The 19,779-nt window shown below is 45.3% G+C and overlaps 1 protein-coding gene across 15 annotated transcripts in view; it reads right to left on the bottom strand.

Annotated features, from left to right (window-relative positions):
* The window catches only part of LOC118914532 (liprin-beta-2), a 191,505-nt gene that overhangs the window by 48,846 nt on the left and 122,880 nt on the right, over positions 1 to 19,779 (bottom strand). For 13 of the 15 annotated variants that reach the window (XM_057507298.1, XM_057507300.1, XM_057507299.1 and 10 more), the window contains 3 exons: positions 17,262 to 17,354; positions 13,261 to 13,374; positions 2,371 to 2,502 (listed from right to left, as the gene is read on the bottom strand). In XM_057507298.1, coding sequence (XP_057363281.1) covers positions 2,371 to 2,502; positions 13,261 to 13,374; positions 17,262 to 17,354 — 339 coding nt within the window. The remainder of the gene's footprint in view (positions 1 to 2,370; positions 2,503 to 13,260; positions 13,375 to 17,261; positions 17,355 to 19,779) is intronic. The other 2 variants (XM_057507302.1, XM_057507310.1) reach the window with 1 other exon arrangement.

The raw sequence follows: 19,779 nt of genomic DNA, 5'->3' as shown, positions 1-19,779 counted from the left end.
AGCTCAGAGTCTATGTTGCCTCATGCATGAAAAACCTAATGGAAAACAAAAACAAAAAATTCAGGGTGAAGGGTAATCCTTCAGAAAAGAAAAAAATAAACCGTAAAATGACGGCTTTAGTTATACTTGGCCCAGAAATGGAAGCTCCCCTTGCATCCCATCTTCCCTAGCAAGGAACTGGGCGCCTCAGCCTGTATACTAACTCTGTATTCTTCCACAGAGGGACTGACTCTCACTCACACCCACACGTGGGCACTTGCTCTCTATGGGGGCTAGTCCAGAACCAAGCACATGACCAAACTAGCCCAATGAGATGTGACCCCAGAGTTTTTGCTGGAATCTTTGAGAAAGGGAATCTCTCTCTCTGCAGGGGTTGCTGGGCTGGTGGGATCCTGAGCTGCTGATGGCCACCTTTGTCACCACATAGGGAGAGTCTTCTTGAGAATAAGGCTGAAACAAACCAAGTGATACACTAAGGTTGATATCTAATGACATTGTGAGGTCATCTGTATCTAATGATATTTGACTTTTTAAGCCTTGGACTCTTCAAGTTGTATGAAGTAGTATGACTTAATAACCCTCCCTCCTTTTTTTTTTTTTTTTTAAACTTGGAGTTGTATCTACCACTTTAAGCCTTCTCAGAGTGTACTAAATTCTGCCCCCAAAACCTTAATGTATATTCACGTCCAACCACACATCTTGAATCATTGGTAAAACAACTCTAAACCTGGAGAAAATTCAGTTGCTTTTCTCTGAACATTGAAAAGGCAGAGTTTATTCAACTAATACTTCACACAGATAAACTTTTGGTCTGCATGACTTTCTGCAGTATGTAAATAATGTATCTAGGGCTACATTTCCATTTCCAACATGCTTAACAATACAATTAGTAGGTAACCAATAAAAGCTAGCTATTACTATGTGTCCAGCACGATGCTATGCTGGACATGTGTGTACATTATGTGGACACATATGCTGAACTCTGTGTACATTATCTCATTCCCTCCTCAGAACAACCCAGGAAATAGGGAGGATTACTAATTCCACTTTATGGAAGAGGAAACAGAAGTTTGGGAGGTTAAACTACTTTACTCAGATCACAAAGCTACTGAGTAGCTGAGCTTGGATTATAGTCAGGAGATGTGATTCAGGAGCTTATACTCTTAATCATTAGAAGATCCTGTCCTCAGCTTCATGGAATCATCTTCTTTTGGCATCTATACTTCTACTAAATGAGCATGTTCTCAAAAGCAATGCAGGGAATGTGCCCCACATATAAGAAGTGTTTCAGTCACCAGTTTTACCCAGTAAACACAGAAATATGACAGATTTCAGGGCACAATAATGTTGGCATTTAATAGAAAGGAACAATATGTGTCTTTAGATTTTAGAGATGCCTAAGTGAAGAAGTGGGTGAGGAAGCCCAGCACCTACAAAATGCCAGATATCATGATAGGCACCTAACTTTGACTTAATTTGGATTTCACCACAGTTAACCATTTTACAAACAAAGAAATGGAAATACAGAGAGATTAAGTAGCTACATGTTGAAATTCAAAGATCTATTAAGCACTTATGTGAGTAATTGAATCAAGGTGTTTCTAAACCTAAATCCTATCTTCTTTCCACATCCCATTGCCAGGTACAGGAAAATAGGAACTTGTAGGTAGAGGCACATGGAAGATGGCTATCTAAGGTTAAAATGGACTGTTCTCTCTTAAATAAAGGAGTTCGGAGCCTAAAATTTATTCAAAACATTTATCTAAAAAAGGAGTCTGGAATGCTCTAGCCAATGGCATATGGGACCTGAGAAAAAAAAGCTCTCCAAGAAAACAATCTCCAAAAGAAAGCCTGTGCACAGGTTCACCCATGAGACCACCAGGAGGGATGAAAGACGTAATCCAAGGTCCCATCTGGGTCAAAGAATGCATGTCAAAGAATGTCTCCAGACATCTTGGATGCAGTGATGGTGACCTAGTAGGCAGCTGGCCTCACCCCAGGACACGGTCATTACCTTGTCTCTCACAGAAGACATTTTGTGTCCCCTCACATCTTGTCTGGTTCTTCCTCCACTACTAGCTTCCCTTTCCATCCGTGTCAGCAGTGTGAGAGAGGATAAAGCCTAAGAGCCAAAACTAAGTGGTTTGGGCATTGCTCAAAGTTGCAGCCACAGCAAAACCTGATAACTTGGTATTAACAGATCATTGCATATCTACTGCATAGATGTTTCTGGCACACAGTGGCTGCCAGGGTGGGGGATGACCACATGGCCCAACTCCACATTTGGAAAGCATGTCCTAGTCTGAGCTCAGGACAGTATTCCACACCCCCACACCCGCCAACCCCCAGAATTTGGTTTATCACATTCACCTCTGCTTTTCTCTGCTTCTCCTCCTGCTCCCTCTGCTCCTTCTCCATGCCAACAAGCTTGAGCTTCAGCTCAGACACTTCAGACATCAGATCGAGCTTCTGGGTCTCCAGAGATGTACGACTTAGCAGCTCCTGCAAGCAAAATCAGATCTCAAAATCATAAAACTCCATGGCAACAAGGACAACAACACTAGCTCTATGCATAGCACATAAGGCAATCTCTAAGTTGTGTGTTGGACAACAATGCATTGGGACTGCTGCATATGAGCCACAGATCTATTAGGGGCAGGCTTGGGCTGATCCTGGGTCACTCAGGGATAGCACAGCCCTGCCACTACCCACTGTGCTCTGACAGCCAATGTGAACTACATTGCTCAAAAAGCACATTTGTCTGCAGAAACCATTATTCATTATTTCAAGTAAAGAAAAATGGGTAGGTTGGCTTAAAGAACTCAATTTCTCCACCTCTATTTTTAAGGTCCTCTCTACCAAAACAAAAAACAAACTTATGTTAACAATATTATTTTTCAAAACCGAAGTTTCCAAATCGCCTCCTAGGCTCAATCAATGTCGAGCCAAGTTGTTCAACATACCTCAGTGAACCTAGAAGGGAGCTAGAGCACAAAGTAGATATTCACTTAGTATTTACTGAATGATAATTTTAGAATCTTATTTATGTGATAGAGATCTCTCCTGCCCACTATAGGATGTGAGAATTGTTCTTTCCTAATTGTGAGGACAGACCAGGGGAGGTTATTAATAGTCCTGACATCACTAGAACCATAATAGACAAAAATATACCAATAATAAATACACTTAATAAGCATAAATAAATAAAGACAAAAAACAAAGGTGGCAGGCAAAACACCTGCTCAGGGATACTAGGAATTATGAAGGGGCTCAAAGAACAGGAACATTTCCCAAAGGCCAGGGGCGACATTTTTCCATTGGAAAAGCCAACGTTCCTTGGGGTCCAAAATCCCGGCACCATGGAGCACACACTGGCTGTCCCAGTCCTGGCGAGAAGACTGCAAGATGGCAACTAAGCGAGTAACCAGCCAAATGAGGAGACAGCAGGGATACTCTATCCCACCCTGGTATGTATACTCCCGGTCATCTGGGGCAACCCAGCTCTAGTACAGGAAGGGTGATCTTAACATTCTGACCCAACAGCTGTAATGCCACATACTCTGAACCATCCTCAGATCATAAACCAAACCACAGGACAAAGATTTTAACTTGGATACATGATTCCCTAGGCCAAAGGTCCTCAGTACCTTATAAGGCCAGGCTACAAACAGTCCTACTAATCTGAGGGGATGAGTATCCAGAAGCCAAACAGTTCAGCAAAATGAGCTTACTGTGCAGTGGCTGAAGAGCCAGCTCCTCCTGGGTCAGCCAGACTAGCAGCTGGCTTACAGGGCTGAGGTAGCACCTCTGCCAGGCCACAGCTGGGGGCTGCTTGGCCATGAGGAGTCAGCCCAACAAGTGCGTCCAAAGCACTGGGGGTGCGTAGAGTCAATGAGCACTTCCTGTGTGCCAGACACTGTTGGGTACTTTACATACAGCCTTCTATAAACCTTCTCAGTGATGTGGCAGGAAGCATTATCATCTCCATGTGAGAGATGCCTAAACAGGCCCAGACACTGGCCTGTCTTGGCCAAGGATGCATGTCAATCAAGAGCAGAGTTAGTTTTCAAACCAAGATCTGTTTTATTCCAAAACTCATTTGTGTCTAATATATCACATGATTTCCCGAACAAAATAAGAAATCTAAGCATTTTGAGTGAAATGAAAAATACATGCTGAGAAATGCCAATCAGCAAATATTCACTGAACCAAATAATAGCCATGTAAACACTCAAAATGTCCAGATTTTGCTGAGCACCTACTCTGTACTAGTGCCTGGTGCCAAGGCTATGCAGGTCAAGAAAGGCCCTCAAGGGCTCTTCCCTAGGTGAAGAAGAAAGTATCTGGGTCTTGAGCATTTTAAGATATAACCCCCCACGTCACCACCCACTCTCTCCATTTCCTTCTCTCTCTTCTCCACCTTTCTCTCTGCCTCCACCACCTCATTCTCTGTTTCTGTCTTCATCCTTCCATCTACCTGCTTTGCTCCAAAAATGATTTGAGGCAGTCTGCAAAATAGACAATTCAAGTTAATAAAATAAATCATAAAAATTAAAGCAGGTAAGAAAAGCTGAAGCCAGACTCAACAGTTGGCATAAAACTCATACTCTAAAGTTCCATGCACGGCTAAAGACAGGCTATACTGTGTGAGCTTCCTAGCCACCAGTGTAAAGGGGAAGAGGAGCGATTCTAAAGGTCAAGGTCCATGAGATAGCAGCAACTGCTTTGGAGTGCTGAGAACTGAGAAAGTACTCCTTCATGAAACTTCAATCATTTGTTCAGCAAATATGTTTTTCAGTACCTACCAGATGCCAAGGCCTAGGGATATGACAGTCGAAAACACAGCCCCTGCTGAGTGCTTGAGTATCTCAAGATGATAGTTCTGCAGTTTTTGTCTACTAACTAGCATTCAAGGTACTGCCTTGGTGGGTTTCAAAAAAAGCCTCAGAATGTGGCTCTCTTGAAAGCTAAGAATCTACTCTATTCCCATTATTGCCCCAAATGCCTGTAGCTGTTTTACTTCCAGGTTGTAATTGGTCACACCAACATTCCAGCTGACATGAATAATACACTAATTGGTTGCACTAAAGTTCCAATAGCCATTACAATTGGTCATGCCAGGGTTCTCATTGGTCACACTAACATTTCAAGAGGACATACCAGTTGGAGACACCAAAGCTGTAATAAGAAACCTGAGGTGGCTTAACTTCCTCCAGCCCACTGGTGACAACACTTTGACTCTCTCCTTGCCTGCTGCTATTAGCAGGTGCCTCTACCTTTCAGTATCATCACCCTTGTCCTTGTCACTCCTGAGTACTGTCCTATTCTGAGAACTCCAAATCAGCCTACAAGTTTATCCCAGTCCAGCTCCACTTCCCAAACATCTCCAGGCCTGGTAGGGCCTCCAGCCCCTCTTCTGCACCGTAACCTCTATCAAGTGTGTCTTAATAGGATCTGACTACCCTCCATTTTCAGCTGCTCCTTCCACATCCCACACAAACTGAATCCTGATCCTTGCATGCCATGACACATCCTTCTCAGCCGTCTCGAGTGGAGCCCACTCTGCTTCAACAGCCAACTACAGAACATCTTTCTTCATTTCCAGACTGCTTGCAGACCCCACTTGTCCCTCCTGATCACCCACGTCTGCCTCCCCTAAGCAGCACCAGCTACATCATATTCTCTCCAGCTATCCAGAGCCCAAGACAGTCTCCCATTTTCCTCGACGCTTTCATCTTTGGATCAAGTTTCTCTACCTACTTTGGGCACCTTCTGTCTCCTCAGTAGCTTCAAACATCCTTGTTAATCCTCCATTCGATACCCACTCTGGCTTCACATTTCTTGACCCCAATGCCAACAGGCTTTGCTTCTACTTCATTTTAGCTTCTCAGCCATATGCCCACAACCTGGCCCTCATCTTTATCCAGAATGCATTTGTTTGCTTCTAAAATCTTCAACTCTGGAATTCTCTCCTCTAGCCATAATCCTCTGACCTTTCCAACTGTCCCATTTACTCACTCAAACAATGTTTAATTTCTTCTTCAATGGCCATGAGTTACTTACCAACTCCTCATTTTCCTAGTTTATCAACGTCCTTTAAGTAACACTTGCCTCTTTATTCACTCTGTACCTTGAAGTCATCTAATCATATCTTCTCCAGAAAATTCCTCCTCCTACTCACCCCTGACCCCAAGACCTGGAGTGTATTTACTTTACCAGAGCCCAAGCCATGCCAAACCTCAAAGTCTTTTGTCTTTGTTTCTACTCCCTATGGCCTGAGAATTGCTGTTAAAAGTCACTTAATGATGCCAATAGGTTTCCATACAAATTTATGCTATCTAATTACAGCTGACCTTCCAATACTGCCTGGCAAAACCTATATTCATCCCTGGATGGTTCCTGTCAGAGATTTTTCCAAATCTTTTCCATTTTCCTCAAGCCCTAAATCCCACCCTATCCCCCTCTTCTCAAATAACTTCTCTTATTTACTGACAAGATTTTTAAAAAATCATCTGCTCAAAGAATTTCTAGCCTTTCTATTTTAAAGTTTCCCAGAATCCTCCCTCATTTCTATCTCTAATCCATGTCTTAGAGAAAGCAGGCTCAGATCTCCTTCCCAAGGTTAGCCTAACACACTGTGCCCAGCCAGCCGCTTGGTCAGGTTCCTCCACCTTTCAGAACTCTTCCCTGGTCCGATGTGTTTCCAAGTAGCACAGAACAACCCCATGCGACAGGACAGTGATTCCAGGCATTTCTCCTGCACTGCGTCCATCTGACCCACCTTCCTGTTGACCATTTCTCAGTCTCTGGGCTCTTCACACCATCCTCACAAAGCTTCCTGAGCCTTCAGGTTACCTCCCTTGTTAACCAGTAGTGTTTGGCTTTGTTCTCTGAGTTCTGTTCCTGTTTTTCCCTCCAGCTCAGAGTGACGCCCGTTCACGTGCTCTGAGGCACTCCCTCACCTCTGTATGCCTTTGAGGAAGTTCACCAAGTCTGTGCTGAGCTAGGGTAGGACCTTTAATCATCCATCTGACAGGCATTGAATCTCTCCCTCACCATCAGCCCTCATTCCACAGGCTGTAAACACAATCAAATTTCTGACAGAACCTTCCCTCTGACCTGGCCTCCCCCTCACAGGACCACCACCAACTCCCCTGTGCTCTCACTAGGCAAATGCATTCTCTGTGTGCATTGCGTGTGTGTAAATGCTATCTGTCTCTATCCTCTTCTTTTCCCCTTCATAGCCAAGTTCTAGAAAGAACAATCTACCCCTGCTGCCTCTTCACCTTCCTGTCACTTAACAAGATGTCTGCATGCTTGCACCCCGCCTTCTGCCTTCACCAGGTAGGGCACACAAACGGTTCTGGTTCTGGGGACCAATGTCCAAACTTTCAGATGCAACTTACACTTCTCAGTTCTCACCTGACTCACCCTTCACCTACTCATCTGTGTAAGCTGCTCCTTGCAGTTTTCCTGACCTTTCTCTTTTCTCTTTCATCTCCTTTGCTGCCTTTTATTATTCTGTCTTAAGAAAAAACATTTTTGAGTCTCTAGCCCTCATGCCCAAGAAAGACTGGAGTTATCTCTGAATCCATCCTCCTGATCTGGAGCACCAAGGCAAGGCTTGGGCCCTGCTCAGACCTGCCGGGTGGATCCTGCTGGGAATCTCTTAGAATCATGCAGCTACCATAATGGGGGTGAGGTGTTGGGGAGGCAGGGGGCTGGAGACAAAGGGCAAAGGTTTCACGAGCAGCATTAGCTTCTGCTCTCCCAATTGTTTGAAGGTTGCCTGTGCAAAGAGAAAGGGCAAGGGATGAGAGGGGGTGGTGTGTGAGGTGGCTGATTTGTTTTTCTTACCACGGAGCACCATGAAACTAGGTAATGAAACTTTAAGAAAAACAAAAACAATAAATGGAATTATCACTCACCCCTCTCACTTCACCACTATGTCTTTTAGAGGGACAAACATGGAGATGAAGAAAAGCTTCTATCTCAGAGAAAACCATCATTTCCTTTTTCCAAAGCTCAGTTTCTGACTGAAGCTTATAGAAAGAACTTGCCTTTCAGCTTATTCTCTCCTTAAAGGACCACATCTTGAAGCAATTACCTTCATCTTTAAGCGTGAAACATGACCAATGACAGAGGCTTGGAGCCAGACTAGCAATCTGAAACTAGAATGAAAGAACAGTCCATGGAAACACATGCAGGAAGAATGTGTGCCTCTGCCCTTTGAATGCAGGCCTGGGCCTTGCCAGAAAGTCTCCCTCCTGAGCAACACTTGCAGAGAGGTGCGTGCAGTCCACCTGGGTTTGAGTCCAGCCTCAGTCCCCACTACCACAGTCACCTCTCTGAACCTCAGTCCCCTCAACTGTAAAAAGGGGGCAAAGGACCTACTTCCCCCTGTAGTCTGGGGCCAGCATCACAGAGGATAAACTTGAGGAAAGCAGTTATTTCTGCCTCATAAATTTCCCAGGGGGAGTTTTAGGAACAACTGGCAAATCCCTGTTTTCCTCACTTATGACTCAAATGTCTTGCCTCCTCGAACAGAGTTGGGCTCCCATAGGATCATGTACACAGCTATGTCTAATATCCTTTTTTGAGAGAGAAATGTCTCCTTCAAGGTGCTCGTGGGGAATTTCTCAGCAGAGTGCTGATGACACTGTTGAGTTCACACGCCCGGACACATCGTCCCTCGCTCAACTCAGGGGAGAGGACGGGGCCCAGGAACTGTGTCTTAGGCCCCTGTCCTCATGCTCAGTGTCCTGACTCCCACTGGCCATTTGTGGCCTAGCCCAGTTTTAACATAATTGTAATAACTGTCCACAGCTTTAAGTAGGAGGCAATGTAGAGCCCACATTGTCACTCCCATTCTCTGAACAAGAACACTGGTTCAGGGGCTTTCCCAGATCAACAGCACGTGCTAAATCTACAGAAAGGCATGTGCATGGACTCCAAATCCCCTAAATTTGTCACTCCCCACACCTCCTCTTCAAGGAAGCCAGAACGAGGTTGCTCCCTAATGCATGGTGCTCTGGTCAGGTGGGAGAGCTGAGAGAGAGGCTGGTGTCCTTCAATGTTTCCCAAAAGCTAAGGTGTGTGCTCACAAGGGCGTTTGCATGCTGTCTTCTTTTTGACACTGAACATCACTTCTGCTCTTGACATTGATCAGGTCTGTAAATGGCTGGTCTCTGCAAAGTGCTCCGTTTGGCTGCCAGCTCTGTGTAAAACCACTTGTCCTCTAAGTAGCATCAGCCTCTTCTGTGAAATCATCACCCTCTGGAGAAGGGTCAGTGAACACAGGCAGAGGAACTTGCTGTGCAGGACCCTACTGGACCCCAGAAGCCAATTTAGCAAAAGCTACCAGCAGGAACATCAATAGACCATGGGGAACCCTCCCCAGGACACAGAGATTTTGTTCCCAGCATGTGTGAGCCAGTCATGAAGAGTCCCTAGTCCTAGTCCATGCCTATGGTCCAGGGATGCTATTCTGGGCCCTGGGCTCAGAAAGCTGGGTGTGTAGTACTCAAAGATGCCTCTGGGCAATGCCTAGACCTGCTTAAGGAACAGAGGGCAAGGGGCAGCCCTGTGAGCTTTGTACCCAGGCTCAGACTACCCCTGCCTGTGAAAACTCACCCTGGCTGTGGTCCCTTGAAGTTACACTTGCATGGTTCCTAGGAAATGTCTCTTTCTAATAGGGAAGGTTCCCTGGGAGATCAGACATGCTCAGTGAGTCTGACACTGTATCTGAGTAGGCTCTTGAATACACATTCCAAGAGATGCTTATAGCTTCCCCCTTCTCACCCCGCATCCTGCAGAGGCTGCAGACAAGAAATATTTTGCCCTTTAAAAGTGTTATAATCTATAAGTTGCTCCTGTGGACTGGTCTGTGTACTAATTATTTGGTCCTGGTTTGCCTATCTAACCCCCACAGTCTTCCTGCTCTTTTTGGAGACTGGAAGAGTTAATGCATAGAAGAAAACAGGAGCTGAGAGATCAGTACTTAGCAGGGGCCAGGCTGGGCCAGGTTGAGGAGTGTGTGGATCATGAGCTGGGTGGGGAATTCTCTCCTTTACTCTGGGGCTGCTGGAGGGAGGTTGACATTGGTCCAAATCTATGTGTCTGTGTGTACGGGTGTGGGGGTGTGTACACAGCTCAGTGGGGCTGCAGGAGCACATGTAACACAGAGTCTGGGCTGTGCTGGTTGGGTTTGGGTTTCCTTAAGTCCCTCCAGTGCTATTCCAGCTGGCAGAGGAGACAAAGTCTAGGGCACAGGTTGTAGATTGGAGGTCTGTAGGGTAGGGTTGGCCTGAAGGTATGTATTATGTGGTTCACAGGTGTTTTTAAAAATTTAAATAAGTTGCCAATGTTATAAAAATACAAAGACATCTTTAAATCTGGAACCTGGATTTCTAGCTTTCTGCAAAACACTGGACTATTGAACAACACTGGACTATTGAACAACACTGGGCCTACATGGGCAGTCAGTTCAAGCTGAGTAGCAGCTGCCTCCTTCAGATAAGATATATTCAGTGTGCAAGGCTATTGGGAGCAGCAGATCTCAGGAAAGCATGTCAGTAGGCAGTCATAGGGCCCCACATTGTAACAGTGAAAGGATCTCATTCAGAGTGGAGCCAGGCTTGGCTCAGGACAGAAACCGTCTGAGGGCTGGCAGCAAAAGGCAGTTGTTTGCCTCCGTTTTCTGCCTCAAGGCCATGAGTCATTCTTGCTTCCACCACCAGAAGCCAAGAGCTCTGTGGTCCTGGATATCACAGTCAAACCAGGGAAGTCTCTGCCTGCCCCCAGTTCATGGACACGTACGTCCTTACTCCACGTTATAGGTGGAGTACGTATCAACACGCAGGTGCAAGAATGAAGTGTCTTTTCAAACAGCATGGAGCAGATTCCAGGAGAGCCATTAGCATTTGCAGCAGAACATTCAACTTGGGGTTTGGAGCTGGGAACCCAAATGTCTTAAGCTCAGGTACCACCAAGCCCAGCAAACACATAAATGGGGGCTGAGGCTCAAATGGGGCCTATAACATGAACTCAGAATTTGCCAAGAAAGGAGTATTCTACACTCCTTTCATTTCACCCTTGAAATAGTGAGAGAACACAGTGAAAGTTATGAGCACAAAAATAGCTTGGTTAAGTTCAGGAAGCTCTTTCAACCCCAGAGGTAGCAAGTAAGAGCTACCATAGTCCTAAAGGTGCCAAGCCAAGAGATGCACCCGGGGCCTGTGCAAACCACATGGCTGCTGCCTCACCCCACAGCACACAAAGGAAGAATTAGAATAAACAGGACATAAAGGGCAAGGGAACCTGAGACTTTTTCAAAAGTCTAAAATCCAATCTATGGGATAATGCTTCGAAGGACAGGACAGCCACCCCCTGGGGGTGCTGGGAACCAACATCAGACTCCTTATCTTGCAGACTCTGACAAGGGAGCAGAAACACTGCCATGGAGAGGGGTGGAGGGTTGTCCTGGCAGAGCCGCAGGGGAGGGCAGTCCGATAGCTCAGGCACCACAATGCAGCCATTCTCTGAACTCTGATTTCATGGTTACTTGCTGGGTACCGCCTTCCTGAAATAGCAACCTTCTGATATTTCTCTGGTGTGTTCCCTTCCACATTCACATTTTCATGCTGTCTGGGTTTTTGACAACACCCCATCCTTCTCCTCCCTTATTCCCACTCAAAACCACACCTTGTGTAGCCTTAAAAATACCATCTAGTGGGTTGTTTATGTACTCTTTGTGAAAATGCTTTCCTACCATTTGAGGTTTTTCCATCAGGCTCTTTTCTTTCCTGGGTCTTCAGAAAGAAAGATTCAACTTAAAAAAAATAAGAAGACAACTCCTATAGCTGCTCAGATTTTCAGGAATATGGTGAGCAAGGAAAATGGCACACAATTTAAATAGAAAATCAAATGGAGCCAAGAATGTGGTAATTTATTAATCAGCAATGAAAAGATAAACTAGTAACAGCTTCTGAGCTGTTGGAACTAGTTTTTATAAAGACATGTGCATAAAACACTTTCTTTTTGAAGTTCTTCAAATGTATTTTTAAAAAAACTAAGGAACACCTTGGAACTAAGACATTTATCCTAAAACCACAGGTCAATTCAAAGCCTGTGTTCATTACCATTCTGTCAAGAAACAATTTTCATTTTATGCTGACCTTGGCAATAAAAAAAATTAGTGCTTTGGGGGAAAGATTATAAGCAGTCATCTAACTGAACCCCACTCATTTTAAGGGACTGATTTTTGTTCATTAAATAATTAGTAAGTACCTTTCATGTGCTAAGTACTCTGGTGGGAGCTAGAGGACATACACACATAAAAACTTCAGTCATGTTTATTTTTCAAAATAACTAAAATTGCAACCATGACTCAAGATAAAGAAATCTACTAATTAGATCATATTAAATTCACAAAATAAAATGTAGAATTAGCTTCTCAATAGATTCTGAAAAGACTTTTTTGATAGGATTCAACACCCCTTCCTAAAAACTGCAGCTCATTATTTACAATAGGGCAATAGTGTTCAAGAGTAGAAGAATAAGTTAATTATGATACTTTACTCAGAAAAAAACCTGTAAATAGTAGTAAAGAAAATTATATGGAACAATTTGAAAAGGGAGAAAAAAACTCACTCTGTGATGCGAAGCATACAAAATCTGAGGGCTAAATTGTAACTCCACATGACAACCGAAAGTAACCAGAAGACACTGGGAGACTTATTTGAATGGTAAGAGGGGCTAAAGTTTTTTTCATTTTGGTATCTATCAAATTATATTCAAATGTTATTTATGTAATAAATACCAACAAGTATTGTTCCATTTCTACTTCGGCTACCAAGACGACGACCCAGAGTGGGAGGGGAGAGAGGGAGGGCACGAAAGAGGCACAAAATAAGCTGCTGACTTTCTGAAACCCCAGATGCCCCCTGCAGTCCAGCTGCGGCTCATGTGATGAGGGCGACGCTGCCAGCAGAGCCGCCTCCTTGAACCAGGTCTGGAGAAAGTGCTGCCTGGGAATCTGCCCAACCAGCCCAACAGGTTGTTCCTCTCAGGCCAGCCCTTCCCCGCCCCCCGCCCTCTGCCCCTCTGGACGTTCAGGCTGGTTTCACCTGCTGCATAAACACTGCACACTGAGCAGCCAGTCCTACCTCCAGGCAGGACGGGCAAGTGAGCAGCAAGTGCGGTAGCCTGGACACAGACAGGGACCTGCACCACGTGCAGCTCCGGCCCACCCGCCCTTACCTGTTGAAGCATCTCTTCAGCAGCATTGAGTTTCACCTGGTGTCCTTCCAGACACACTTCTAGGTCTCGAATCTTCTCTCCTTGGGCTTCCACTTGGTCTGTGAGAACACTCACCTGTCCCAGGAAATAAAGCAATGCTGGAGGCTCCCCACTGTAGGTGAGCTGTGAAACTACACCACTGAGCAGCCTTACAGAAGAAAGATGGCTTTTCTTTTTGGTGGGCGGCAGATGGGGGAAGGGTCCTGGATGGAGGCAACTCCAGTTGTTTTCTTACATTGCCAGAGAGTCTTGACCACTGCCTAAACAATGTTGGCCATGTTTCCTGCTCTTAACAAACACAAAAGAGAACACCCAGTGGTCACAAGAGCTGCCCCTGGGCTGGCCTCCTGCTCCTCTCATGGAGCTCACTCAGGCAGCGCCGACCTCAAGGCACATCTCCGCTGGCTTGTGGGAGCTTCTGCCACCTCATGTGGAAGAGCTCTCCACGCTCCTGTGCAAACTAACCAATGGCCTTGCCTCTCTCATGAGGGTGTGAGGATGCTCACCTATCAGGCAAGTGTTCTGAAGCCATTAAGGAATGTGGGATGTAAAGGGCATGTATTAGCACTGACAAAACTTGGCTCCAGAAAGGTTTTTGTGCTTCGCAGGCCAAAACATGACTCTGTGTAACTATACACAAGCCACAGTGCACATATACTGGCAGGAAAAAAGTCATTTTTCTGAAGAACACTGAGAATATCTATTGGAATTATCAGCAAAAATTTATAAGTCATTTAAATTATACCCTAAATACATACTGAGGATTTTCATAGCCTTCTCTGTTAGTACAGTGCCCCAGAATCCTTTTACTTCTTCCTTATTAAAAGTTGCCTCAGAGCAGGAAGATGAAGAAAGAAAGGGTGGCCTTCTGCAAACAGAGAAATCAATGATTGGTAAGTTGGGATCTTTTAGACCCTTTTGGTTTTTAGCCAGTGGGTGAGTCATTGCCGCTTACATATAGACTATCCTTAATGATTTCTTTGTCTGTAAAGGAATTATAGCTGGAGCATGACAGGGTTAACGTGAATTCACTTATGAGTGTTTAAATAAGCTTTATGAATTACAAAGCTCCCATTTACAAAGGGACTAATCTAAATTAATAAGTCTATTTAAGCTTTCATTTTTATGTTCCCAAATGATTAATGAATTATTAGGACATATTCCTGCATCTTACATGAGGCATGGTGTGCTAACATTTAATTACATTCAAGCCCCATAGGTCCCTTCTTAAACACAAAGCTGTGTGGTTTTTTTAATCCTTTTTGCCGAACATTATCAGCAGTTCGGGCTTTTTCAACTACCAGCTCTACCAAAAGTGTAGGATCCTAGGAGGTGGCCTTTCAAAGCTCCCTGGGTTCCAGAGTTTCTGTTTGGGATGGATGTGTTATGGTTAATCTTATTTTGAGGTTTAACACTTACATGGTCTGCCCCGCACCTTGGAGCCATACGCTGGTGGTACCCAGAGGAATAATATGTGGTCTCTTTTACGTGGTGGAGCTTTTAGCTCAGCTGCACACAGGGCTGCAGTCACCCAGGGCAGCAGGGTCCTTAGGAACCTTAATGTTCATTTGAAGTATCAGGAATGGAGCCAGATGTAGAAAATTGAACAGAATGCATAAAGATCCTAAAATGTGACCTTTATTTCATAAAAGCAAATAATTTTGGAGCCCCTACTTTGTGCTAGGCATAACTTTAGGCACTTGGTGGAGTTGGGGCAGGGGGTGGGGGTGGGGGTGGGGTGGATACAGAAGTGGGGAAAAAAAAGACCAAAGTCCCCGCCTTAAGAGATTTTGGTTTTGTTTGGTTTTAACTAATCATGGAAACAAAGTATTTTGTTATGTGTGATTTGCCTTGCTCTTCTAACCAACAGACCCAGGAAAACATCCTGGGCCAAGGGTTCTAAATAATACTTTCAGTTTGCCTAAGCTGCCTTGTGAATTAAGCAAGAGGTTCGACCTCCTTGACAGTCCACCTAACCAGCTCCATGGGGCTACTAGGAGCTGGTGGTGATCAGAGGAGCGACTCTGGAGGTCCGTCCACAGGTCCCTGGCAGAACAGAAATCACGAGGACCCACCTCTGACTTTTCTGATGGACAGCTTCCCACTAGTGTTAGCACTGTTTAAATAAGGATTATTCAAGAATCTGAAATTTTGAAACACCGTGAATGTCAGAGAGATCGTTACCACAGAGTTCTTCTTTATTAAACTGTGTTCCTCTAAGTAGGAATGCGTTATTGCAGCCATGAAAGTTCCTGGTTTAGACGCTTGCAATTTCATAGTGTTTGCTGCAAAATTCTACACTGGACACTCTTTTCATTAATCACATCATTGGGATGAAGTTTCAAATTACACATTCCTCAAAAGACCTGCACACTAATGGGCTATACCATCTGGCTCCTGCGACCTCTCTGCAGGAGGTTCCCCCCAGGCTTGCTCCCAGCCACCAACCCCAGCCACATGGCCCCTTGCTGTTCTTCCTACACACCAGCACTCTCCTTGTCATGCTGTGGCGGCGGTGACCACCTCCCCTGCTGGAACGGGCTTTGCCCACAAGCACGCGGCTCCCTCCCGAGCTTCCTTCGGGTCTCCTCCTATCAGGGAGGTCTTCCCTGACTACACAACCCTGATCCCGCTTTCTTTTCCCCCAGAGGATTTATTGCAGCCTGAAACACTCTGTGTACTGGTTTACTGTCTACGCACATGCCGCACACTCACGTGTGCACAAGGACTGAGTCCGTTTTCCTCATGGCTGAGTGCTCACACACCGCCGACGAGGGCCCACCACAGTGCATACTCAAATATTTTTTAATGAACAGATCAATGAAGTGAAGAAAAGAAAAAACCTAGGACACCAAATTGTCTAATTGTATTTAGCCTAAGCTTAATGAATCATTTACAATAGCGGCAAGAACTGGGTGGGGGTGGGAGTTGGGGGAAGAAGCTGGAAAAAAAGATCTAAAGTTAAACTCTTTTTGCCTTTCCCAAGTTTCTAAAATAATCATTTACTACTCTTACATTCATAAAATGAAGTGAAACAAGTAAAGGAAATGAAGTAAAAGAAAAGGAAAAAGCCGAACATACCGCATCCTCCGCCACTAACTAGAACCCACTCTCATGCTCTAAGCCACAGCCCTGGGCTGCAGAGGGTTCCCAAACCCCACCTGCCTCTCCTCCCTTCCACTGCCACTCTCGTCTGCCACCCTTCAAGCTTTTAAAGGAGCTAGGGTTGCGATATCAGTCTTATTAGTCTCCAAATCTCAATCACAGTGTCTGATGCATACCAGACCTTGAACATATATTTGATTTATGCATCTGAGAGCTAACATGTTCAATAGCCCCTGCGTGCCACAGAAATGGGCTTCCATAAGAATGCTTAATTTTATGTCCTAGCAAGGAACGTGAATGTTCAGAACTGAAAATATTCCTTTGATGGTCTTTGTCCATGAAAATTTTTGGAGCTCCTCTCTTTGAACCAAGAGAGTCAAAGGCTCACTGGTCCATGTTACCAGCTCCAGGGATTTCGCCTCATAGTGATTAGTCTAGATCCAGCTCCAGAAGCTTTGGGCCTGATCCTGTTAGCATCCACCCTTAGGTGCATATCACTCATGGATCTGTTTTATTAGTGACATGGGGATATATCTTATCTACTTTGCAAGACTCCTGGGCTCCTGGAGAACAGGGCCCCATTAATCAGCCTGGCTACAGAGCCTCCAGTGTTTAGAGGCAGGTGCTTGGTAGTACACAATGAATACATGAATGCATTCACAGATCCCAAAAGGCAAGTCCAGAGTTAAATTATGCCCCCAGTTACTTTCTGCTTTGTTTTAGGAAAAGTCTTTTTAAGACCATACTCTTAGGAACAGAATAAATCCAATAGAAAACCCTCTTATACTTCCCTCCCACAAAGAACAGCTACAGAGTTAGAAGTATCAGGGTAAGCTGGTTCCCACCAAAAAACACACCTGTAATATGAGGGACTCCTTATCTCCTTCTAGACGCGCCAAGCGTTCCTGGTACGTTTCAGTACTAGCAGCACCATGGTGATTTACCTGGGACTAAAGAGAAGAAAAAACGTACACGTAAAAAGTTGGAGAAACATCTTACCAACTTCCAAATGAAGTTTACAACTTGTAAGGACAGTTTTGCTGATTATATGTACAAAATCACCCACCTAAACAGGAAACCACGGATTTCAAAACCACTATAAAGGAGGACCAGACCAGATGCCAGTGATAGGTGTGCCTTTTAAGTTGGCAAAGCCACCCCTGGATGACCTCACCTCTGGCTGGGAAATCCTCCATGGAGCTCCAGAGCCAGCGGTGCTTGGCTTGACTGGACATGCTGGATCTGGTCTAGCTGTAGACACAGCCTACCAGAGGCACCAACAGCAATAAGAGCCCACTCTTTGTGGAGACCAGGAAGCTGGTACCATTCACCAAGAAACTATGTGGGAGTAATTCCTGCGCTGACCTTGGTATCTCCTAATTCTCAAACCAGGGTTCTCCAGAGCCAAGGCACACCTCCCAGCATGGAGGCCTGTCCAGAACATGCCAGTGGACATGGAGGATGGGAGATGCCCTTCATTTACTCACATGTCCCTTCCAGAAGTGGCCAATCCCGCCCCTTGGTAAGGGCTCCAGTAGTCTTGTGAATTATGCAAGAGGCTCAACCACATTGAGGGTTCTATCTAACCAGCTCCATTGGGCCACTATGATGGGTTTCTGCAGTGCTAGAGCTGAGAGAAGCAAGCTAAGAGGACATCTTGAGAATACAAAAGACAGCCAGATGGATCTCAAAGGGCTGAGCAGAGGGAAAACACAGGAAATGGAAAGTAGTCAGAAACCATGGAAAACCAAGGAAAAGGAGATTTAAAGTGGAAGAATCTTATAACACGTCCTGAGCAGGAGACAGGAGCTGCAGTCACTTTCTGGGTGTGTCTGCCTGGCTGCAGGCAGGTAGGAGGGAGGTGGCTGCTAATGGAACTGAGTTGGCCCAATGCCAGCAACATTCCCTTCCTCCATGCTGACTGGAAGGCCAAAACCAGATCCCCACCATAGGCCATACAGGGGCTTGGCAGTCTGAAAAAGTAGACCTTATTGCTAAGTGGGGAAGTGACAATCATAATGTGCGCCAGTCCAGAGGAGTAAATACACCAGTGTTCACGAGGCAGTATACACCACTTCAAAGGAGAGTTGTCATTGTGCAAAGGACGGACCAGAGACGAACCCAGCAGGGAGCCAGAGGTGGCCCCTTCTCCTGAGCTCATTTCCCCCCAACACTTCAACCTTCCCAATGGACTTTCCAACCTCCCTCCATTAGGAAAGGGCCCCTCCTTCTTTCCCTTGTTCCTCCTTCCCCACTGCACTGCCCAGGTGAGGGCAGGTGGCAGAGCTGGGCCCAGCCTAGACAGAAACAGGGACTGAGCATTCTGCATTCAAGCCCTAGAGCCTCACTTGTGAGAGGACTGTAGGCTCTTTGTTGGCGACGTAGTAGAAGGGCCAGCCCAGGGGCCATTTCCTTGGGCGGCTGTTCCAGTCCCAGGCTAGATGGGGCACAGTGGCTGCTTCCAGCCACTGCCTTTTACTTGAGCCTCTCTCGGGTCTGCATCTGTTCACTGTTATGGGAGCTCTTCCACACCACAGACAAAGGGCCTTAACAATCACAGATGGTCCTTGGTGTTGATGGTAGTTTATCCTTGTTACCCTAATTAATATTCCAGTCCTCACATGGTCAAACTTGGACTAGTACGCAAGGACCTAATTATAACCTACATTTTCTCAGAACATAATAAGAAAGGAAAATAATTCTTAACAGCAGGTCAAATGCTTTTCTGTCAAGAACTCACATGAGGGTGATTTTCAGGGGACAGAGAGATTAAAAAAGGACCCAGGCCCCCAGGTGGAGCTGTGCACATCCAACCCCAGGGCCAGTTGGCATGGCAGGGCAGCAGGAATGGCGCCTCCGTCAGCAGGGTGGTAAGCTCCTCATTGTAATACAAGGGCTGCCCATCCAATCACCCTGAAGGGTAACTATTTTTACTAGTTCACACACAGACACGAGTAAGAAAGTAAGTTGACATCATGTTAATACACCAAGTGCATGGCACCGAGTTTATAACACATGAAATAGTAGATTTTTTAAAATCTGGGCCCACTCTAGCATCCATTGGAAAAAGTGAAGCACAGTGAGTTAAAAAATGCACAGACCAGTGAACCAGTGAAGTGTGGTAAAAATCAAATCAACTACCTAGGAGAAATATTACTATTTGTAAGGAAGCGAGAAACTCCTCTTGTTTTCACAGAGATACTCTGTGTAGTGGGATAAACAACATCCATGATGATATCCTCACAGTAAACAGAGCCCAGTAGAACTCACTGCTTTACTATGACACCCTCTAAATAGGTCAAAGGTTAAGGAATATGGGCCAAATGCCAAAGCAATTCTATGGAAACCAATACAATAGGGCCCACACACTATGTT

This window comes from Manis pentadactyla, chromosome 9 (genome assembly GCF_030020395.1).
Source record: "Manis pentadactyla isolate mManPen7 chromosome 9, mManPen7.hap1, whole genome shotgun sequence".
In the NCBI taxonomy this organism is placed as follows: Eukaryota; Metazoa; Chordata; class Mammalia; order Pholidota; family Manidae; genus Manis; species Manis pentadactyla.
The sequence above is the reverse complement of the archived record's forward strand: the minus strand, read 5'-3'. Positions and strand labels throughout refer to the sequence as shown.